Source organism: Salmo salar, chromosome ssa01 (assembly GCF_905237065.1).
Source record: "Salmo salar chromosome ssa01, Ssal_v3.1, whole genome shotgun sequence".
NCBI lineage: Eukaryota > Metazoa > Chordata > Actinopteri > Salmoniformes > Salmonidae > Salmo > Salmo salar.
Genome location: NC_059442.1, coordinates 26,011,006 through 26,034,940, shown reverse-complemented (window position 1 = coordinate 26,034,940; position 23,935 = coordinate 26,011,006). Strand labels below are relative to the sequence as shown.

At 47.5% G+C, this 23,935-nt stretch overlaps 1 protein-coding gene across 1 annotated transcript in view; it reads right to left on the bottom strand.

Annotated features, from left to right (window-relative positions):
* Window positions 1–23,935, bottom strand: part of LOC106587081 (ryanodine receptor 3) — a 168,910-nt gene that overhangs the window by 6,061 nt on the left and 138,914 nt on the right. Inside the window, 25 exon segments of the mRNA XM_045715707.1 lie at window positions 124–182; window positions 608–1,920; window positions 2,190–2,271; window positions 2,997–3,101; window positions 3,216–3,344; window positions 3,440–3,528; window positions 3,685–3,765; window positions 4,387–4,404; window positions 8,990–9,063; window positions 9,175–9,251; window positions 9,339–9,418; window positions 9,834–9,933; window positions 10,039–10,095; window positions 10,207–10,258; window positions 10,518–10,627; window positions 12,073–12,169; window positions 15,589–15,701; window positions 16,216–16,350; window positions 16,462–16,521; window positions 16,687–16,857; window positions 18,113–18,205; window positions 18,326–18,413; window positions 18,598–18,838; window positions 19,087–19,428; window positions 19,540–19,670. Of these exon segments, the coding sequence (XP_045571663.1) occupies window positions 124–182; window positions 608–1,920; window positions 2,190–2,271; window positions 2,997–3,101; window positions 3,216–3,344; window positions 3,440–3,528; window positions 3,685–3,765; window positions 4,387–4,404; window positions 8,990–9,063; window positions 9,175–9,251; window positions 9,339–9,418; window positions 9,834–9,933; window positions 10,039–10,095; window positions 10,207–10,258; window positions 10,518–10,627; window positions 12,073–12,169; window positions 15,589–15,701; window positions 16,216–16,350; window positions 16,462–16,521; window positions 16,687–16,857; window positions 18,113–18,205; window positions 18,326–18,413; window positions 18,598–18,838; window positions 19,087–19,428; window positions 19,540–19,670 (3,897 nt within the window).

The window sequence follows — 23,935 nt, the reverse complement described above, 5'->3', positions numbered from 1 at the left end:
CAGTTTCAACCAGGAGCAAAACAAATGATGATAGGTCTGAGCCTGGTAGGGAATATTGTGTCCACACTGGGAATCAAATCAGGTGCAATCACATCACATCAAGGACTTTATGAGGTCACTTACTCTGCTTTCTCTGGCTCGGCTTTGTGATCTCCATTGGCAGGCTCCATAGTAGCAGCCTCCTTCAAGAAACACATGGAATGTGGTTAAACTACACTCTTACAAAAAAGGGTTCCAAAAAGGTTATTCTGCTGCCTCCATAGGAAAACCCTTTTTGGTTCCAGGTAGAACCCTTTTTGGTTCCAAGTAGAACCCTTTTTGGTTCCAGGTAGAACCATTTTGGGTTCCATGTAAAACAGGTTCTATATGGAACCCAAAAAGGTTCTAGCTGCAACCAAAAAGGGTTCTTCAAAAGGTTATCCTATGGGGACAGCCCAAAGAACACTAAGGTTCTAAATAGCAATATTTTTCTAAGAGGATACAGCTCATTTTTGCACCTAATCATTATGTGACATATACATTACATAGGCCTGACCTTACACAGATAACCATTACTCTTTTTCTAAGACTGAACATGTGTGATTTCTGAGGAGATCCAGGTACAGACCTTGGCCTTCTTCTGTTTGACGGCACTGGCTAAAGAGGGGGCGTCAACCCCCACCACTTCACCCATGTCCCCCAGACCTGGCTCGGCTGCGTGCTTGCCCCCCTGGCTCTTGGTTTGGATGTTGAGCAGCTCAGCCATCAGGTCGGCCTCTGCCTTGTCCCCTTGGGCCATCTGGACCATCTCTGCAACCGACGATGCCTCGCTCGCCTCCATCTTCTCTGCCTCCAGCACGTCGCCATGGATACCAAACTGTGTGGGGTCAGGCATGTTCCCCAGGATGTCTGTAACCTTCATGTTCTTGGCCCCCTCCACCAGGCCCCCACCAAACATGGAGGACCACAGAATGTGGAAGAAGCCCCACACCAGGTTATAGAGGAAGCGGAAGAGGCCCGTGATTATCTTCCAGAAGAAGGAGAATAATCCTCTTACCATCTCCCTCACACTCATCTTCCTGAAATTCCTGTACTGCCGCCGCATGCTCTTGAAGGTGAGCAGCTGGCGGAAGCTGGACAGGTTCTTCCTCATGGAGACACAGGAGTTTGTGAAGGCTGAGTGAGACTCCATCATGCTCTCCTCCTCTTCCTCCTCCTCTTCCTCCTCCACACTCTGGCTGTCCTCCTCCTCCTCCTCGAGACGCTCCACTGAGTCAGGCTCAGAGATCTGGGAGGCTAGTTGCATCTCAAAGATGGTGTCCTCACAGAAGTTGACAAACAGCTCCATCTTCTCGCTCTCCCCGCCCTCGTTGACCACGTCAAAGATGAACTGTCTCTTGGACTCTTTGACCTGGGGCTTCTCCCACTGCGTACGACTGGACTCACTGATCTCAAAGTAGACCCTCTCGATGCGCTTGGCCCCGCCCATGATCTCGATGCGGCCCAGGTAGGGCTCGAAGTAGTTGATCACGCTCTCGGCCAGGTCCAGGAAGGTGGCTAGACGGGCGTCGTGAGGCATGTGTTCTGATAGGTTGGTGAGCAGGACCGCCACGTTAAAACCAATGTCCTTGGCTGGTTCATGAAAACGTTCAACAAACTCCTCATAGTTGAACATGTCATTTTCGTCAGCCTCGACGCAGGAGAGCAGGAACTCAATCTCTGACTGGGAGTACTGCTTCTGGTTCTCCATGGACTTCTGGAATTCTTTCTTGGAGATCACTCCCTTGCTGTCCGGGTCGTACTCCTTGAAGTTGTCCGAGGAGGTCAGGTCTTTGAGTTTGAGGAACATGTCGAAGAACTTGAGGATCATCTCTACATTGCTGGAGGACTCCACCAGGGTGTCCACCATCTGTTTGCCAATAGTTCCGTTGACAACATTACCTGTAGGAGAGTAGCGAGGGTTACTAAAGTTTAGGACATACAATACAAAGTACACAGTAACCATAACACAATCTGCTTATTTTATTGTCAAGGTAGATCGCCTAGATGTTTGATACCATGCAAAATCATTTCAAGCAAATAAATGCGTTTACAGTTTTAGGGATAAAGGATAAAATGGTTAGTAGCTAACTCTGTTCTATCAGTGTCATCTGACAGCCACAATGTGTTCCATGATGAGTCACGACTGAGATAAAAAGGTGTAATAGAACCTTCCAGAAGGGAGAGCATCATCACGATCATGTCCTTCTGCAGGTCCAGCAGCTCCTTCAATAAGTCAATCTGACTTGAGTCCTGGGGGGACAGGAAACAAAAGCAACTTTGAGACACATTCTGCACCATATCAAGGTTAGTGCCGCTCTGTCAGGGGCCAGTCCACTGCTAATATCCCAGAGCGGCATTTGGATAGATCAAGGTCCTCTGCGTGCGCTGGGACCCGCTACTGTAGGATTCGCTAGGCCCCAGCCATCCATCAGCACATGGCCTAATGTCATTCTGCTGGGCCAGAGCAGATGGCTGGGAGGGGATGACTCATTTTGGGCCTCCCCAGCATGCAATAAATCTGAGGAGGGACTTTGATTAGCTTAATCAAAACGCACCCGGCAGCCCTGTCAATCTGGTCACTTGCAAACAGCCCTGCCCCTCCGGATAACCCTGAGATAAGCTGAGGCGGTCTAACGGTCCGAGAGGTTTCATTCTGATCCCACCTGGGTTATTGGCTACAAAGCACATCCAAGGTGTCTTGCTGTGGGAGTGATGGATCACATAGCCTTCATAACATTTCAAATGAAGGCACACAGGCATGCTGCAGAGTACATCCCTGAACTAAGAGGGACCTCTTGTGGCAACAGCTGATTGGTAAGAAAGTCAGGATGTGAACTCTCCATCCACATACAGTTTGATGTTGTATCACACTAACCAGATGCTATTCAGTTTCATATCTGAATTGATAGATCTAATATTGAGCCACTGGTTGACAAGGAGTGAGTTGATTAGAAAATGGTCTTTAGTTGTATTACCTGTGAGAGCTTCATCTGCATATTGGCAAACACATGCAGGAAGCCCACCACTGCATCCCATAGCCTGCTGTGGGCCAGACTCTGCTGGTTCCCAATACACGGGCCCTGGGGACACACAGAGAAGATATCACTATAGTCAGGACGATAACCACGAGTAACCATTCAATGCATTCCTGTCTGTGAAGGTTAGTTTCTTCCAACCCAAGAGGCTTGTGTTACCTGTATGTACTCAGTGAGAGAGTTGAAGATCTGCTTAGCCACAGCCAGGGCTTTGGAGAAGTTCCGCTGGCCAGCCTCATCCATGATGTCTTTCCCAGAGTAGTACCAGTAGAAATCACTGATGGATTCCTAATGTTGAATAAATCAACATGTAACACAGGACAGTATAAACAGACGCTACACACAAAGCATATAGGGAGTGAGGGTGGGGGATAGTATTTTACCTGCAGACGAAGCAGGTAGTCCACAGTGCTGATGATGATATTTACTGTGGTTGTGTTCCCTGTCTGAGTCCGCAAGAAGTTTTGGAAGTCTGAAGAAAGGGAAAAGGGGCCAAATGGAAAAAAGAGGATCACTTTCAACAGAGTACAGTAATGATATATATTGAACATTGTCACAAGTAGGCTACAGTAGGTAAACTAAGGCTTATTATTGACGTAAGGTGTTCTGTGTAAAGTGTTGGACATACCATTGTTGTGTCCCTCACAGAGCAGTTGCAGAAACCTAAAGAGATCCTTAGTGAACTCATCGTTCTGCAGTACCTTGGAACCTGGAAACAGGAGATGAGATTGATGACTGTCCCCTTTGGTTAGGAGGGGGCTAGAAACCAGATGACCCCCTCAGCTTGATCTAACACAAGCTTACACCATGGCCAGCATAACTTTCACTTCCCCACAAAGCTGCTGTATAGTCCTCTAGCTCCTAGACTAGGAGACTTTGTCATGAAAGTCTTATGCTCTCTATGAGACATTCCTATCACTTTGACTTGATATACATACTGTATAGAGGGAGGGATAATAGGAATAAAACTGAGCTTTGTTGTTCGGTCCTTCAGATACAAGCAAAGCTTTGGACATTTTATTCTTATTACTAATTTACTTTATTGATTAATATTGGTTAGTAATATCAATATATAGAGAAATAAAAGTTTCCACACACGACAAGCAGACAAGCAGTAACTTTGTATAGGAGAGAGAGGTAAGAGTCAGTTGGGTCTAAAGCTATGGCTTGAACAATCAGACCAATGTCTTATTGGAGCATGCATGTGTTCCTTCAGATCTGAGCAGCAGGTTATTATCACATTCCAGACAGAGGGGAGGGGGAAGAGGTGGGAACTGGACGAAGAGCAATCAGGATGGCGAAATGAGTAGAATCTAAACCATGTATTTACCCCGCTCACTCACGTTGACTGCGACCGATGAGTTAAAAAATGATAAGAAGAAACAAACAAACAAAAAAAGCAGACATAAGCAAAGGAGAAGACATTGAGTTTCAATAAGAAGTAAGGAAGAAGAAGAGAGATATATCTACATCATTTTAGGCGTTGGACATACAGCAGACATGCGGTTAAGAGTCTCAGGTAGGTAGGACTACAGGTTCTGCTGCACAGTTTGGCAGGACTGGTGTTAGACGGGGGGTGAGAAACAGCAGTCACCATCACTTATGCCTGGTTACATGAGGTGGGAATGAGCTGGAGTATGTATGAGAACATACCCATGTACTGTATGCACTCCACTAGATCCAATAGCTTCTATGGTGGGTGATTTACATTGTGTATTGATCTGGTTTTTTGGAGTTGGTGTTTTTTATCTTGTTGACAGACAGCACTCGGACATCACGTGACTGAGGAACATACAGTAGGACAGGTTTACCTGCCCAATGAACACAGACACAATGGGCCAGTTCATTTTGCATGGCCCGGTGCCCCCGGTGGTGGAGATTTCACTTAAGGACCAAAGGAATGGTCTAAAATGTGCAAACTCTGCCTACCCGATGAACCGGGCCATGCAAAACGAACTCGTCCAGTGACATATGTGACATGGAGATGAGCTTTTCCATCACAAACAAAAGAGCAAATGTGGCACGCTAATGCTGTACCATGTGGCTGTGAAGGCCTGTGATAGGGCTATTAAACACAACAAAAAGACATGGGCCAATCATTAGCTGGTGGGTTGGACATTGGCTGACCAATCATAATGGCAGGGGGTGTATCCTTATGGATTGCTGTTATTGCTTGTGCATAAGTGTGTAGGAATTACTAGCCTCCACATACAGTTCTGACATAACATTACCTTTGTCACTATGGAGTAGGGTACAGTAAATCTTTATTCATGAATTACGTTTCTCTACGGGCAGATTCAGAATGTACAACAAGGTGTTAATAGGAACACATTGACCACTGGCTGTAGCACAAGCAGTAAGAGCAAACCACAAACAATCACATTAGTGGAATAATGTAATTTTAGTCTGGTTTTGTCTGTGAGCATTGATTGGTTGGAGATCAGAAGACAGGTGATTTGTGACCCTGTGGCTGGGTGGGAGGAAGGGGGAGGGGTCAGATGAAATCAACATGGAGTAACATGGAAATTAACATTACCTACTTAACATTTATATGTTATAATTGTTTAGGGTTTTAGACACTTAAGAAACGTGTATGGAGCATCATGGGTCAGGATTTGGCAAGAGCACCAAGTCGACTTGACTCTCAAAAGTAAGAAAATAAAATGTAATCTTATAATCAAACAAATCTACAATTACTTTCCTATAACACTAAACATTTCTAAGACATGCATGTCTTTCTGTGTGTTGACAGGCGAGAGAGAGAGGTTACAGTGCATATGTCTGTCTGAGGTAGTGTTGACAGGAGAGAGAGAGTTCACAGTGCATATGTCTGTCTGAGATAGTGTTGACAGGAGAGAGAGAGGTCACAGTGCATATGTCTGTCTGAGGTAGTGTTGACAGGAGAGAGAGAGGTTACAGTGTATATGTCTGTCTGAGGTAGTGTTGACAGGAGAGAGAGAGGTTACAGTGTATATGTCTGTCTGAGGTAGTGTTGTTAGGAGAGAGAGAGGTCACAGTGCATATGTCTGTCTGAGATAGTGTTGACAGGGAAGAGAGTGATTACAGTGCATATGTCTGTCTGAGGTAGTGTTGACAGGAGAGAGAGAGGTTACAGTGCATATGACTGTCTGAGGTAGTGTTGACAGGAGAGAGAGAGAGGTTACAGTGTATATGTCTGTCTGAAGTAGTGTTGACAGGAGAGAGAGAGGTTACGGTGCATATGTCTGTCTGAGGTAGTGTTGACAGGGGAGAGAGAGGTTACAGTGCATATGTCTGTCTGAAGTAGTGTTGACAGGAGAGAGAGATAGGTTACAGTGCATATGTCTGTCTGAGGTAGTGTTGACAGGAGAGAGAGGTTACAGTGCATGTGTCTGTCTGAGGTAGTGTTGACAGGAGAGAGAGAGGTTACAGTACATATGTCTGTCTGAGGTAGTGTTGACAGGAGAGAGAGAGAGAGGTTACAGTACATATGTCTGTCTGAGGTAGTGTTGACAGGAGAGAGAGAGAGAGGTTACAGTGCATATGTCTGTCTGAGGTAGTGTTGACAGGAGAGAGAGAGAGAGGTTACAGTGCATATGTCTGTCTGAGGTAGTGTTGACAGGAGAGAGAGAGAGGTTACAGTACATATGTCTGTCTGAGGTAGTGTTGACAGGAGAGAGAGAGAGAGAGGTTACAGTACATATGTCTGTCTGAGGTAGTGTTGACAGGAGAGAGAGAGAGAGGTTACAGTGCATATGTCTGTCTGAGGTAGTGTTGACAGGAGAGAGAGAGAGAGAGAGGTTACAGTGCATATGTCTGTCTGAGGTAGTGTTGACAGGAGAGAGAGAGAGGTTACAATGCATTTGTCTGTCTGAGGTAGTGTTGACAGGAGAGAGAGAGAGGTTACAGTGTATATGTCTGTCTGAGGTAGTGTTGACAGGAGAGAGAGAGAGATTACAGTGCATATGTCTGTCTGAGGTAGTGTTGACAGGAGAGAGAGAGGTTACAGTGCATATGACTCTCTGAGGTAGTGTTGACAGGAGAGAGAGAGGTTACAGTGCATATGTCTGTCTGAGGTAGTGTTGACAGGAGAGAGAGAGAGGTTACAGTGCATATGTCTGTCTGAGGTAGTGTTGACAGGAGAGAGTTTACCGTGCATATGTCTGTCTGAGGTAGTGTTGACAGGAAAGAGAGAGATTACAGTGCATATGTCTGTCTGAGGTAGTGTTGACAGGAGAGAGAGAGGTTACAGTGCATATGTCTGTCTGAAGTAGTGTTGACAGGAGAGAGAGAGCGGTTACAGTGCATATGTCTGTCTGAAGTAGTGTTGACAGGAGAGAGAGAGGTTACGGTGCATATGTCTGTCTGAGGTAGTGTTGACAGGAGAGAGAGAGGTTACAGTGCATATGTCTGTCTGAGGTAGTGTTGACAGGAGAGAGAGAGAGGTTACAGTGCATATGTCTGTCTGAGGTAGTGTTGACAGGAGAGAGAGAGGTTACAGTGCATATGTCTGTCTGAGGTAGTGTTGACAGGAGAGAGAGGTTACAGTGCATGTGTCTGTCTGAGGTAGTGTTGACAGGAGAGAGAGAGGTTACAGTGCATATGTCTGTCTGAGGTAGTGTTGACAGGAGAGAGAGAGAGGTTACAATGCATTTGTCTGTCTGAGGTAGTGTTGACAGGAGAGAGAGAGAGAGAGAGAGAGAGAGAGAGAGAGAGAGAGAGAGAGAGAGAGAGAGAGAGAGAGAGAGAGGTTACAGTGCATATGTCTGTCTGAGGTAGTGTTGACAGGAGAGAGAGAGGTTACAGTGCATATGTCTGTCTGAGGTAGTGTTGACAGGAGAGAGAGAGAGGTTACAATGCATTTGTCTGTCTGAGGTAGTGTTGACAGGAGAGAGAGAGAGAGAGGATACAGTGCATATGTCTGTCTGAGGTAGTGTTGACAGGAAAGAGAGAGATTACAGTGCATATGTCTGTCTGAGGTAGTGTTGACAGGGGAGAGAGAGTTTACAATGCATTTGTCTGTCTGAGGTAGTGTTGACAGGAGAGAGAGAGAGATTACAGTATATATGTCTGTCTGAGGTAGTGTTGACAGGAGAGAGAGAGGTTACAGTGCATATGTCTGTCTGAGGTAGTGTTGACAGGGGAGAGAGAGGTTACAGTGCATATGACTGTCTGAGGTAGTGTTGACAGGAGAGAGAGAGGTTACAGTGCATATGTCTGTCTGAGGTAGTGTTGACAGGAGAGAGAGAGGTTACAGTGCATATGACTGTCTGAGGTAGTGTTGACAGGAGTGAGAGAGGTTACAGTGCATATGTCTGTCTGAGGTAGTGTTGACAGGAGAGAGAGAGGTTACGGTGCATATGTCTGTCTGAGGTAGTGTTGACAGGAGAGAGAGAGAGGTTACAGTGCATATGTCTGTCTGAGGTAGTGTTGACAGGAGAGAGAGAGAGAGCTTACAGTGCATATGTCTGTCTGAGGTAGTGTTGACAGGAGAGAGAGAGGTTACAGTGCATATGTCTGTCTGAGGTAGTGTTGACAGGAGAGAGAGAGAGGTTACAGTACATATGTCTGTCTGAGGTAGTGTTGACAGGGGAGAGAGAGCTTACAGTGCATATGTCTGTCTGAGGTAGTGTTGACAGGAGAGAGAGAGGTTAGAGTGCATATGTCTGTCTGAGGTAGTGTTGACAGGTGAGAGAGGTTACAGTGCATATGACTGTCTGAGGTAGTGTTGACAGGAGAGAGAGAGGTTACCATGCATATGTCTGTCTGAGGTAGTGTTGACAGGAGAGAGAGGTTACAGTGCATATGTCTGTCGGAGGTAGTGTTGACAGGAGAGAGAGAGTTTACGGTGCATATGTCTGTCTGAGGTAGTGTTGACAGGAAAGAGAGAGGTTACAGTGCATATGTCTGTCTGAGGTAGTAGTGTTTCCCCTCGTTTTTCACTCCTCACTTACTTGATCCTTCCTCAGTCACCATCCCAAGACCTTCCGCTTTGTTTTGCCTTTCGAATGCATTCAAATCCAGGACACTAATGAAGTTGAAAGAAAGAGACCCAACATGGTTTTCAACACGTACGGTTTTGCTTTGTTTGAATGTCAAACCGTCCAAGATTTGTTCGTGTATTGTGAGATCATTTTACCTGCACGACTGCATGAGTCCTGATAAACTCTTGAAAAAGCCAGCATCTCTTTTTTCCTTCAGATAGTCAAGCATTTTCTACAAAAAGGAAATACACAATAAAATGTGAGCTGCACTGTACATACTGAAAAAATGTATATGGATTCCATAAATATTCTAATATACCTGCTGAACCAGTATGTTGCCGCCGTTGAGTATAGAGATGCCCAGCTTCAAGGTAAAGGTCACCATGGGCCCAAGTGAACCTGAAGAGGACAATCAGGTATCACAATATTGTGTGTGTGTTTGTCTTTGTAAGAGTGTGTTCCCCTGTACTTTATTTATATATATTTTTTTTAGGTGGTAGATCAGCTTTAATATTGCAGATAGATTGCACCTTCCATCAATCTAAGTGTCTGCATCATTTCCAGTTCCCCATATATTTATTTGTATATATTATTTGTAATGATTATTCATTATTTTCCCCTATCCCTACCATCCCTCCCCTAATTGGGGTAAACTAATGGAAAACAACACTTAGGCTTCTACTTCCAGCTTATACATACTACATACATTTTACAGACACAGTATATTTTACAATAGTTATCTTTGTTTTTAGTCCCGTCCTTCAGCTCCCCTCAACCCCTCCCATCTATCTCTGAACACCAGACCTCCCTGTACCTCTGCTGGCACTGATCATCTGTAACACCATCTCAGCAGCTCCTCTGTCATGCAGTCTGGCCTGCTGGTACAGAGTCTTCTGTTTCTCCATCTCTTTTTCCTATCAGGTCAACAAACAAACAAACCCCATGTAAACAAACACAGCTCCTTATAAAACCATTTGAGACTAGTCAAATCTAATACCCTGACGGGAGATCCAAAACACCTCAAACGTTTTCTCCTTTCCTTCTTCATCTTCCTCTTCTTCATCTTCTGCACAACTCTAAAGAAAACAAGCGAGAGCTTTGTTAGCCAGGTCTCTGTTGACCTCTACATGACACTAAAGACATGTATCCAATAACAAATCAGCAAACAATCCATATAGGCCTTGTACCTTTGCCATCATGTCTGCATATGCAATATACAAAGGATCCTCTTCCAAAGAACTGAATGAAAAAGCAGGATAAACTTATGTGAATAAACCTTGCATAACTCCATAGTAAACAAGTATCTCAGGTGCATGACTAAGAACAAATGTGACACAATGACTTGTGCTCGAGTGCTTCTCCTTGCGTGGGGTGAAATTCTGCAGTGATGTAGTTTAATGTGCCAGTGTATTAGCCAAGAGATACACCGGCAATATTACACAGCACAGATGGAGCTAGCAGCATGATGCCAGGTGCACAGGTGTCTGTGTGTGTTTACCTCCGCTCAGTGAGCGCATTGTGACTGAAATGCAGGATGAGCTGATGAAGAGGGTCTGGCTGCATCTCTGCCTCCTCCTCTTCCTCCTCCTCCACCTTCAGTTGGGTCTTCTGCACAAACACCCAGTCACATATCAGAGTACATCAGAGTACAGCCTGACACCCAATCACCTGTCACGTATACAGTAGCAGTGCCCTTTACCCTCTGAGAGTGACTAAATGCGGCTGCTGTACACTGAGCTGATACAAATCTTATAGATTGAACTTTTAAATCAGTGCTCTACTTTGAATTAGTTATATTTTAATAATGTAAGTTAAAGTTGTTCAAATTACACTGCAACACACTTTAAAAATAACAATTACCACAAGGCCAAGGTATCTAAACCAAAAAATGGATGGTTATTATCCATATGTAGTAACCACTGCCATTTCATAAGTAGTCTCATCTTACTGCTCATCACTTACCTCAGAGACAACAGGGTGCACTTGATCAACAGAAACACATTGAAATGAAAGATGCATAATGTGCAGTCAAACCCTGTCGCACTGAAGCATGGCCCATGGAAAGACACAGACAGGATAGTATTACGGGTACGGCACGCCACTCCTACATCAGCAGACCATGCAGGCACACACACAGGGATATACACACAGCACATTTAGATGGTAAAGCACTGTCAAGGTCAGCGGTGTCAAGGACAGCGGTGTCAAGGTCAGCGGTGTCAAGGTCAGCGGTGTCAAGGTCAGCGGTGTCAAGGTCAGCGGTGTCAAGGTGTATGTTCAGTAGAGATAAAGACAGGAAGATGGAGGTTAAGCATGACTCTCCATGAGCCTGATCCATACTCTATAATACTCTATACTAGTCTACCACTGTGTCACTATGACAGTCACAGACACTCTCCTAGTGAAGAGAGACCACCAGGAAAGGATGGTGCAAAAAAAAGTGGTCGATGGGATACTATTCCACATGGTCATCTCTTTTAAGATGCAACCACTTTCCCTGCATTTTAAGTCCACAATATCTTATAAAGTGTTATAGAGTGTTTATAACCATTGTATTCATTGCAGTTTTGATAAATGTAGCAGATTCTAACGCTTAATTATTTCATTACAACAAATTCCTCAAACGACATGAATATGACACGATAATGTGTCCATGCTGCGACAGAAAATTTACGAAAGACGCCACACCTTCCATAAATTTCACCAGTAAGCCGTAGCATCGTGGTTGGATGCTCTCTTACCCCTGTGGGATGGGGGACAGCTCTAGAACCGGATAACGGTACAGTAACAGTACAGTACAGCTGGCAGCCTGGCACTGACATCCAGACCGATGTCATGCGTGCCTGGGAAGGCATTTCGTTAGCAAGGAACAGATCTACATGGAGCCAGGGGCAAAACATGGATGACCGGCGGAACACCCGAAGTGCTTGGCAGGCATTGTGCTGGCAAAGAGCTTGTGTTGTGTCACGGCCAGGTGAGGATGGAGAGGATAGGCCAGCCCCACAAATAACACAGAGAGGTCTGGGCACTGTGAGGACAGGTACAGTACTTACTGCCAGGTCCTGCACTAGCTTCTCTTCAAAAGAGTACGTCTCTGTCTCTATCCATATTCTCTGATAGCCCAGGAGGAAGAGGTTAATAGAGCGATGCCTGGGGGGGGGGCAGAGGGAGATGAGGAGGGTTAGCAGGGTGGGCCAGGGGGGAGAGGAGAGGAGCGGGGTATTACTTTAAGAATGGTTAATACTTTTTAGTATGGCACTGGAAGATCCAACTGGTCACCGTGGAGAAACACAGACTGAACTGTACCCCCAAATTCATAACCCCGTCATGTATACACCGGTAAACAATTATCACGGGACATATTTATTTTAGCAACATCTATAGTGTACTATGATGATTAAAGCTAAATAAAATATGGTATAAATTACAGAGACATCAGTACAGAAACCTAGAATTTAGGAGAAAAATACTTTTTGGTCAGAGTGAATATTTTTGTGATGAGTGTAGCTCCCAGGCCGACCAGTCAGAATACCAGTTGGATCACTGTATGAGAGTGACAGGAGGAAGGAAGTGGAGGTCACAAACGTTGTCTGAACATCACATTACCGTTAGCATGGAGAGCAGACTGTCATAGTCTGTGTTCTCATGCATTTTTTCAAGCCAATAGCGTCGGTAGGCGTTCAGGAAGTAATTATTACTTTTGTGCCTGAGGGGAGGTACAGTATAGTAATGTCATTCAGGAGAGAACAGAGAGAAGGTGAAGTACAGATGTACTATCTTCATTTAACCAGTTTCTCACAGCAGGAAAATAATCCTGCAGTAAATTATTATGTGGATTATAATGGACATTTTTGTAGGGTTTGATACATTTTTCGTTATGGCAAATCAAGTCTGACATTTTAAAGTGGAAATTACAAACTTCAGAAGCCTTTTTAAACCTTGAATAAAATACAAGTTTGCATTTGATGCTGCGCAGGAACATTCTCTGCGACAACAGAGTTATAACATTGAGAAAGTACATCTGTAGTAGAGACAGAGTAGTAGAGATACAGTAAGAAGGGTGGTAAGTCACTGAAACAAGGGTATGTAATAGTTTTAGATGTGGTGGAAACATAAGCTAGCAGTTGGAGGAGAAAAGTACACAGACATTTGATCAAATGTCCTCAACATAGAATGTCATTATTTCAAAAACATTACTCTGACTGAGAAGGCTAATGTTTACTCATTACTCAACTACGCGAGGCAATGTCATATTCCTAAAATAAAACCAATAACTAGGTGAAATGAGTCATCTGGTGTCGAGGAGCGGCATCAAAGCACACATTAAAGATGGCCGCCCCCAGGTTGGGCTCCTAATTGTTTTTCTCCCTGCTGTCTCTCCTCCTGGGTCTCTGTGATTGAGTTACAGTGCAGCAGGGCATGAAATTGCTCGTGTCCTTTTCTATTCCTTGATAACAGGCTGAGGCGAGTCATTTGTCGTACAGATTGGGGGAGGGGAGCTTCACATTAAATACAGGGTCTGGAGCCTAGGAAAGAGGGGTGAGACTCGTGAGGCAGAGAGAAAGAGAGAGTGTAGGGTTGGATTGGAAATAAGAGACAATACTAAACTGTACACAGCTTGCTGCCTGCCAGTACTGACATCAGCAGCTAGGGTATTTGGTTCTAATATTTCACTTGGAGTCCCCAAATCAAATCAAATTGTATTTGTCACATTCGCCAAATACAAGAGGTGTAGACATTACTGTGAAATGCTTAGTTACAAGTCCTTAACCAACAATGCATTTCAAGAAAAAGAGTTAAGAAAATATTACAAAATAAACTAAAGCAAAAAAAGAAAAGAAAGAAAGAAAGTAACAATAAAATAACAATATCGAGGCTATATACAGGGGGTACCAGTATAGTAGAGGAAATGTGTACATGAAGGTGGGGGTGTGTGTGTGGGGGGGGGTGGGGGGGGGCATTGTAAGACGTCCAGGTGGCCATTTGATTAATTGTTCGGCAGTCTTATGGCTTGGGGGTAGAAGCTGTTAAGGAGCCTTTTGGTCCTAGACTTGGTGCTCCGGTACCTCTTGCCGTGCAGTAGCAGGGGAATCAGTCTATGACTTGGGTGACTGGAGTCTTTGACAATTCTTTGGGCTTTCCTCTGACACCGCCTAATACATAGGTCCTGGATGGCAGGAAGCTTGGCCCCAATGATGTACTGGAGCGTACGCACTACCCTCTGTAGTGCCTTACGGTCAGATGCCGAGCAGTTGCCATACCAGGCGGTGATGCAACCGGTCAGGATGCTCTCGATGGTGCAGCTGTAGAACCTTTTGAGGATCTGAGAACCCATGCCAAATATTTTCAGTCTCCTGAGGGGAAAAGGTGTTGTTCTGCCCTCTTCACGACTGTCTTGGTGTGTTTGGACCATGATAGTTCGTTGGTGATGTGGACACCAAGGAACTCGAAACTCTCGACCCCCGTCTATGTTAATGGTGGCCCACCATTGGCCCACTTTTTCCTGTAGTCCACGATCAGCTCCTTAGTCTTGCTCACATTGAGGGAGAGGTTGTTGTCCTGGCATCACACTGCCAGGTCTCTGACCTCCTCCCTATAGGCTATCTCGTTGTTGTCGGTGATCAGGCCTACCACTGTTGTGTCGTCAGCAAACTTAATGATGGTGTTGGAGTCGTGTTTGGCCACGCAGTAGTGAGTGAACAGGGAGTACAGGAGGGGCCCCTGTGTTGAGGATCAGCGTGGCAGATGTGTTGTTGCCTACCCTTACCACCTGGGGGCGGCCCGTCAGGAAGTCCAGGATCCAGTTGCAGAGGGAGGTGTTTAGTCCCAGAGTCCTTAGCTTAGTGATGAGGTTTGTGGGCTCTATTGTGTTGAACACTGAGCTGTAGTCAATGAACAGCATTCTCACATTGTGATTGCGTCATCTGTGAATCTGTTGGGGCAGTATGCGAATTGAAGTGGGTCTAGGGTTTCTGGGATGATGGTGTTGATGTGATCCATGACCAGCCTTTCAAAGCCCTTCATGGCTACAGACGTGAGTGCTACGGGGCAGTAATCATTTCGGCAGGTTACCTTCACTTTCCTGGGCACAGGGACTATGGTGGTCTGCTTGAAAAAACTCACACAGGGGCGACGGTTAGAGATATTTGGAACTCACATGTGAAAAGCTTAATTGTAGATCGTCCAGGTTATTTTCCAATGATTGCAGGTTGGCCAATAGTACATAATACGCCTCCGAATTCTCACAAGGCACCCCGACCTCCAGTCTCGACAAAGCAGTATATCCTTCGCGTTGGACTCGTTAAAGAAAAAGTCTTCGTCCAGTTCGAGGTGAGTAATCACTGTTCTAATGTCCAGAAGCTCTTTTCGGTCATAAGAGACGGTAGCAGCAACATTATGTATAAAAAAAGTTACAAACAATGCGAAAAAATAAATGAATAGCACAGTTGGTCAGGAGCCCGTAAAACGGCAAGCCATCCCCTCTGGAGCCATTACATTACAGTCAGTCAGCTAATGAATGTGTTTGTAAAGGAATGGGACTATAGAAAATGGAGATGGGTGTGTGGTACCTGGGCAGGTTGTAGAGAGGAGCCATGCGGAAGCAGGCCACCACCGCACGCTTTCTCTGCTTGGACAGCAGCTTCTGCCACACACACTTCTTAGACCTCAATGGCTGCTCAACCTACATTGAATAAATGAAGACAAAATATGTACTTTGTTATATATCAAATGATATAAGGTGTATGGTTTGGAGCAGAAGTATGAGTATATCATGCTGAGTATAGATCTATAATCAGAGAAGCAGGACATAAAAAATCCAGGATATAGATATAGGACACAGCCAGTATATGGAGATATGAGGCACAGCCAGTATATGAAGGTATGGGGCACAGCCAGTATACAGAGATATGGGGCACAGCCAGTATATGGAGATATGAGGCACAGCCAGTATATGAAGGTATGGGGCACAGCCAGTATACAGAGATATGGGGCAAAGCCAGTATACGGAGATATGGGGCACAGCCAGTATACGGAGGTATGGGGCACAGCCAGTATTTGGAGATATGGGGCACAGCCAGTATATGGAGATATGGGGCACAGCCAGTATATGGAGATATGGGGCACAGATATAAGACGTAGAAAACTGGATGTAATCTAGGCAGTAAGGGTGATGCATGGTGCAGCCAGCCACTGACCTGCTCCAGATGAAAGACTGCAGCTGAGATGCTCTGGACCCGGAACACTGTCCTCTCAGGGTCTGGAGGCCCCTCGTTCTTCACCATCACATCCTTATACAGGTTCAGCTGCCACCGCACTGCAGGGTCCTCTGACTGTGGGTGGGTTAGCGCAGAGTAGGGTTTAGAAAACATCACTACTGTTTGATACAGAGGTGCTGCTCTAGTTTTATGAATGACAGTAATTCATAATTTTCTCTAGCTCACCTTCTCTTGAAGGTGCAGATTCTGCCGCAAATGCTCCTTCACTTCATCATCTGTGTCTTTCTGTTGAGTAATATGAGGAAACAATTAGATATACCATTCATTAATCGTACCCAGTTGTTTTCCACCCTTGATGACCAAAGAAAATGGAATACTGGTGTCTGCTGAGTATTGTGTAATTGGTAACACCTGACCCTAGACCAGTGTGGGCTAGGCAGGCCCTCTCACCAGGATATAGCGTGTCTTGGCCAGGGAGATGAGCTCCTGGTCCCCGGGGGTGCACATGTTGAGTCCAATGGGCAGCATCTTCTTCAGGGCAGCAACGATCAGGGAGGTCTGGATGGAGTAGAACTCTCCTCGCTTCCTCTTATGCTTCCTCTCCTGGTCCTGACCCCCTGACTGATACCAGGACGGAATGAAATGTTAATAACTTCACCTGGCACTCACTGAAAGAAGACGCCACCCTATGTATAGTAGTGCACTAAAGGGAATAGGCAGTCATTTGGGACACAGTCTGGTCTTTTATCTATGTCTACCTTTACTTTCAAATTGCTACCTTGACCTGACTGTGCTGTATTTCACTGGAGCTTATTTAACAGTGGGAGAGCACACAGCACACCGCACGCTGAATTAAGCCTGTGGGTAGCAGAGGGAACCAAGGCATTTTTTCATCACCAGCAAAATCTGCAGAGGCTGTGCCAATGAAGCATTTCAAATTGAGCTATAGCCTGAAAGCAGCATTAGCCCACAGTTTGCATCTACCCATACAGTGAGGTATTATTCAAGAACGACTGCACTGAAAAAGGCTAATGGAAGAAGCTGGCACAAAGGAGACACTCATATTCAACTGAGCAAGAGAGACAGAAACACAATTAACTGTATGTATGGGTGCGCGCACACACACACACACACACACACACACACACACACACACACACACACACACACACACACACACACACACACACACACACACACACACACACACACACACACACACACAAAGTGCAGGAGCTGAGTGATTAATATAGACAGCCAGTAGAAGGCAGGAGCCACACACACCAGAGTATCCATAACCCACAAACACCATAGACATGTGATCATGTTATTTGTCATGGGCGTGTTGACTTTAATAACAGAGAGGGAATGAGAAACACTAGTTATGATGTCAGGCGGGTCTGATGATGGAGGGCCGATAGGTGTTAATGATTGGCTGATGTAATGTGTATATAGCGAGGCTGGGCATGCTAATGGCTGCTGCTCTTTCCCAGTGAAGGGAGTATAAAAGCAGACAGGATAAAAAGAAATAAAAAATAAACAAACAATCAACAAATCTATTCCCTGTCCCTGAGGTGGTGACATGGCTGCCGCTTGGCCACGGGGGATATGAGTGTTAGGGTTGCTGCAGTACTGGAGCAGTGAGAGAGAAAGGGCTGCCTCTGTAGAATGGAGCCCAGTAACAAGGCTCAGCTGGATAACGTGCTGACAGAGAGCAGTGGGAGGTTAGCAGGGTTAGGATGTGAACATACATGGCCACACGGGCTGCAGACTGCGTCGAGAGTGTAGAGTAGAGCTCTCCAGCACTGAAAATAAGGGGAAGATGCAGAACTGTTTTGACTGTCTCAGTAAGCAGGCACATAATAATAAATGCTACCTTTGACATCTTGATCTTGCTATCACCAGTCAGGAATGACAGGTTGTTGATTTCATTCTGAACCACAAAGTTCTGCTCTTCCCTTTTGAAGTTCTGAGGAAAGAGTAATAACAATGTATGAAGAAGACATTTCTGCTTTGCTTACTTCTCATTCTGAGCGTCCTCTCCATTATAACTGTTAGTTTGTCCATTGTTTATAAGGAGAAATCGTACATGTGATTTGCACCAGAGGATGAAGATCTCAGCCACCATTCTGAAGAGTTCATTGGAGTCAGCGTCTGGTTCTTTCAGCCACCTCGACCTGCAGAACAAAGAGGAGAGAAGAGATGAACCCAAAGACTGTATCAATATAATATCCTCTGCTCCAAAGCCTTGCTACCAAACTAGTACATTCCTTCACTACAATAGGTCCTATGGTAAAAGTAAAACACACCCACATCATGCCACTGTAAACTACACCATTACCCAGGGTTCAGCGGGCTCACCTGTTGTTGTCTACATAGCGGATGAGCATTGGGTAGAAGGCGTAGAGGTCTCTGCAGAGCACAGCGAACTCATCCAGGATGAGCAGCTCAGCCTCCTGGGTATCTCCCTTACTGTCAGCCTTCAGTAGCTCCTCCTCCGTCACCACCTTCACTGTCTTCTTCTTCAACTTCTCCAGTGTAGGCAGGAAGTGACTCTTCAACAGAACAGCCCTGGCCTTAGTGATGATGGGCTGGGCGTACACTGCACACACAGCAGTCATAGTGACAAACACATAGTTAGTTGTTTTATTAGAAATTAAAAACAAAACAATACAAAAGCTATCTTGCTAGGAATGCAAAAGACAATCCCTTTTCAGTCTGGTTCATCTGATCAGCACTGTATACAAATGCGTAGACAGTTTTGCCCTCAAAACTAGTTTGTGTCCTAAAGCTCCCATCCACTGTGACAGACTGCTGTACACTCCCACACAGTAATGCAACCCAGCTAACCTGCGATCCTCTTCATCCAGGAGGCCTCATCGATGCCCAGGTTGCTGTTGAGGATCTTCAGGATGTTTCCCAGGATGAGGCTGAGGTGTTCTGAGGTGACGGTGGTGGAGAAGACACTGCCCCCAACACTTCCCCCGCTGTGCGGAGACTCCTGGTTCTCTGGGCCCTTCTCCCACCAGTAAGACAGGTAGTTACACAGCATGGGCAGCACCACCTCGATGACGTGGGGCATCTCTGTGTAGCGCGCCCCAGACTCAGAAATGTCGTTGATGTCCTTCATCAGGACGTCTAGACGAGGCATCTCCGGACACATCTCCTCCACCGCGTCTGGCATGCCCAGGACTACACGGAATTAGATGAGCACTATTTTACATGCACAGGTAAAGAACCATTAAATAGTGTATCATGGTGTAAAATGTACAACACTATCATGTATAAGTGTGTGTAACTCACTGGCGCGTTCCCTGGCGGTCTTGGTGTTGAACACAGAGCAGGGGTTGTGTTTGTTGAGCAGGGGCTCCAGGAAGGCCACAGGCATGGCCCCTGCCAGGGTGGCCAGACACTCCCCCAGGGCCGGCAGCTGCCTGGAGGGGACAGGGAGAGGGGAGAGAGACACACAGATCTCAGACATATACAGTGAGGGAAAAAAGTATTTGATCCCCTGCTGATTTTGTACGTTTGCCCACAAAGAAACGATCAGTCTATAATTTTAATGGTAGGTTTATTTGAACAGCGAGAGACAGAATAACAACAACAAAAAATCCAGAAAAACGCATGTCAAAAATGTTATAAATTGATTTGCATTTTAATGAGGGAAATAAGTATTGGACCCCCTCTCAATCAGAAAGATTTCAGGCTCCCAGGTGTCTTTTATACAGGTAACGAGCTGAGATTAGGAGCACACTCTTAATTAAAGGGAGTGCACCTAATCTCAGATTGTTACCTGTATAAAAGACACCTGTCCACAGAAGCAATCAATCAATCAGATTCCAAACTCTCCACCATGGCCAAGAACAAAGAGCTCTCCAAGGATGTCAGGGACAAGATTGTAGACCTACACAAGGCTGGAATGGGCTACAAGACCATTGCCAAGCAGCTTGGTGAGAAGGTGACAACAGTTGGTGCAATTATTCGCAAATGGAAGAAACAAAAGAACTGTCAATCTCCCTCAGCCTGGGGCTCCATGCAAGATCTCACCTCGTGGAGTTGCAATGATCATGAGAACGGTGAGGAATCAGCCCAGAACCACACGGGAGGGTCATGTCAATGATCTCAAGGCAGCTGGGACCATAGTCCCCAAGAAAACAATTGGTAACACACTACGCCGTGAAGGACTGAAATCCTGCAGCGCCCGCAAGGTCCCCCTGCTCAAGAAAGCACATATACATGCCCGTCTGAAGTTTGCCAATGAACATCTGAATGATTCAGAGGACAACTGGGTGAAAGTGTTGTGGTCAGATGAGACCAAAATTGAGTTCTTGGCATCAACTCAACTCGCCGTGTTTGGAGGAGGAGGAATGCTGCCTATGACCCCAAGAACACCATACCCACTGTCAAACATGGAGGTGGATACATTATGCTTTGGGGGTGTTTTTCTGCTAAGGGAACAGGACAACTTCACCGCATCAAAGGGACAATGGACGGGGCCATGTACCGTCAAATCTTGGGTGAGAACCTCCTTCCCTAAGCCAGGGCATTGAAAATGGGTCGTGGATGGGTATTCCAGCATGACAATGACCCAAAACACACAGCCAAGGCAACAAAGGAGTGGCTCAAGAAGAAGCACATTAAGGTCCTGGAGTGGCCTAGCCAGTCTCCAGACCTTAATCCCATAGAAAATCTGTGGAGGGAGCTGAAGGTTGGAGTTGCCAAACGTCAGCCTCGAAACCTTAATGACTTGGAGAAGATCTGCAAAGAGGAGTGGGACAAAATCCCTCCTGAGATGTGTGCAAACCTGGTGGCCAACTACAAGAAACGTCTGACCTCTGTGATTGCCAACAAGGGTTTTGCCACCAAGTACTAAGTCATGTTTTGCAGAGGGGTCAAATACTTATTTCCCTCATTAAAATGCAAATCAATTGATAACATTTTTGACATGCGTTTTTCTGGATTTTTTGTTGTTGTTATTCGATCTCTCACTGTTCAAATAAACCTACCATTAAAATTATAGACTGATCATTTCTTTGTCAGTGGGCAAACGTACAAAATCAGCAGGGGATCAAATACTTTTTTCCCTCACTGTACACACACCTACAGAGCACTCTCCTCAAAAATCTTCCTCTCATCCCTCTAGTCTGCATGGAAATCCATCTAATCCCTCCCTACATCATTTCCTCTATATACTCTATTAATCCTTAAGGGCTCAGATGCAGGTAGAGGCCATCTTACCCACTTGTGTTGCCATGGCAACTTCAGATGATATGAATGACGTCTGCTAAATGACATTTCAGGCCCCAGCAAGCTTTCCAGGATTTCATGATCGACTCCGTTTTTGCAGCAAAATGGCATTTTACTATTCTGAACCTTACTCTGTGCTGAGATGTGACGCTTGACAGTTCCAGACATTTCCGTTCACATCAAATTCCACCCAGGGCTGCAAGCTACACTGTATATCAATTACCACAATCAAATTTGCGGAAGCGTTATACAAAATTAACATAACCTCATATTTATAGAAATTCTGTCAGCGTTATTCTGCATTTGTCTGTGTGTATGATGTCACGAGAGGCAGGCCACATCAGATAATGTAAATAAGGAACCCTGTGGGGCTTGAACATTTCCTGTGCTCTGAACTGCTGGCCATGCTATGCCATGGCACAGCCAGTCACTGTGCAGCGACACTTGTTAATAATTGATTGGTGCACTGCACTCAGAATGGAGTGAATGCGTCATCATCAGTACTACTTCAGCTGCTATTTCAGACAGGGCCCAGGAGGGCTGCTGAGTAGTGGGCTGAAATGCTACATCATTCTCACTGTGGGGTAAGTCATAGTCACTCTCTGTTCTACTGGGCTCAGCTGGGGCGCGGTTAGAGATGGGCTGGGGCTCGGTTAGAGATGGGCTGGAGTGCGGTTAGAGATGGGCTGAAGCTGGAGCTTGGTTACAGCTGGGCTGGGGCTCGGTTGGAGCTGGGCTGGGGCTCGGTTGGAGCTGGGCTGGGGCTTGGTTGGAGCTGGGCTGGGGCTCGGTTGGAGCTGGGCTGGGGCTTGGTTGGTGCTGGGGCTCGGTTGGAGCTGGGGTTCGGTTGGAGCTAGGCTGTGGTTCGTTTGGAGCTGGGCTGGGGTTCGTTTGGAGCTGGGCTGGAGCTCAGTTGGAGCTGGGCTGGGGCCCGGTTGGAGCTGGGCTGGGGCTTGGTTGGAGCTGGGCTGGGGCTTGGTTGGAGCTGGGGCTCGGTTGGAGCTGGGCTGAGGCTCGGTTGGAGCTGGGCTGGGGTTCGTTTGGAGCTGGGCTGGGGCTCGGTTGGAGCTGGGCTGGGGCTTGGTTGGTGCTGGGGCTCGGTTGGAGCTGGGGTTCGGTTGGAGCTAGGCTGTGGTTCGTTTGGAGCTGGGCTGGGGTTCGTTTGGAGCTGGGCTGGGGTTCGTTTGGAGCTGGGCTGGGGTTCGTTTGGAGCTGGGCTGGAGCTCAGTTGGAGCTGGGCTGGGGCCCGGTTGGAGCTGGGCTGGGGCTTGGTTGGAGCTGGGCTGGGGCTTGGTTGGAGCTGGGGCTCGGTTGGAGCTGGGCTGGGGCTCGGTTGGAGCTGGGCTGGGGCTCGGTTGGAGCTGGGCTGGGGCCCGGTTGGAGCTGGGCTGGGGCCCGGTTGGAGCTGGGCTGGGGCCCGGTTGGAGCTGGGCTGGGGCTCGGTTGGGGCTGGGCTGGGGCCCGGTTGGAGCTGGGCTGGGGCCCGGTTGGAGCTGGGCTGGGGCCCGGTTGGAGCTGGGCTGGGGCTTGGTTGGAGCTGGGGCTCGGTTGGAGCTGGGCTGGGGCTCGGTGGGAGCTGGGCTGGGGCTCGGTGGGAGCTGGGCTGGGGCTCGGTTGGAGCTGGGCTGGGGCTCGGTTGGAGCTGGGCTGGGGCCCGGTTGGAGCTGGGCTGGGGCTTGGCTGGAGCTGGGGCTCGGTTGGAGCTGGGCTGGGGCTCGGTGGGAGCTGGGCTGGGGCTCGGTAGGAGCTGGGCTGGGGCTCGGTGGGAGCTGGGCTGGGGCTCGGGGCTCGGTTGGAGCTGGGCTGGGGCTCGGTTGGAGCTGGGCTGGGGCTCGGTTGGAGCTGGGCTGGGGCTCGGTTGGGGCTGGGCTGGGGCCCGGTTGGAGCTGGGCTGGGGCCCGGTTGGAGCTGGGCTGGGGCCCGGTTGGAGCTGGGCTGGGGCTTGGTTGGAGCTGGGGCTCGGTTGGAGCTGGGCTGGGGCTCGGTGGGAGCTGGGCTGGGGCTCGGTGGGAGCTGGGCTGGGGCTCGGTTGGAGCTGGGCTGGGGCTCGGTTGGAGCTGGGCTGGGGCCCGGTTGGAGCTGGGCTGGGGCTTGGCTGGAGCTGGGGCTCGGTTGGAGCTGGGCTGGGGCTCGGTGGGAGCTGGGCTGGGGCTCGGTGGGAGCTGGGCTGGGGCTCGGTGGGAGCTGGGCTGGGGCTCGGGGCTCGGTTGGAGCTGGGCTGGGGCTCGGTTGGAGCTGGGCTGGGGCTCGGTTGGAGCTGGGCTGGGGCTCGGTTGGAGCTTGGCTGGGGCTCGGTTGGAGCTGGGCTGGGGCTTGGTTGGAGCTGGGGCTCGGTTGGAGCTGGGCTGGGGCTCGGTGGGAGCTGGGCTGGGGCTCGGTGGGAGCTGGGCTGGGGCTCGGTTGGAACTGGGCTGGGGCCCGGTTGGAGCTGGGCTGGGGCTTGGCTGGAGCT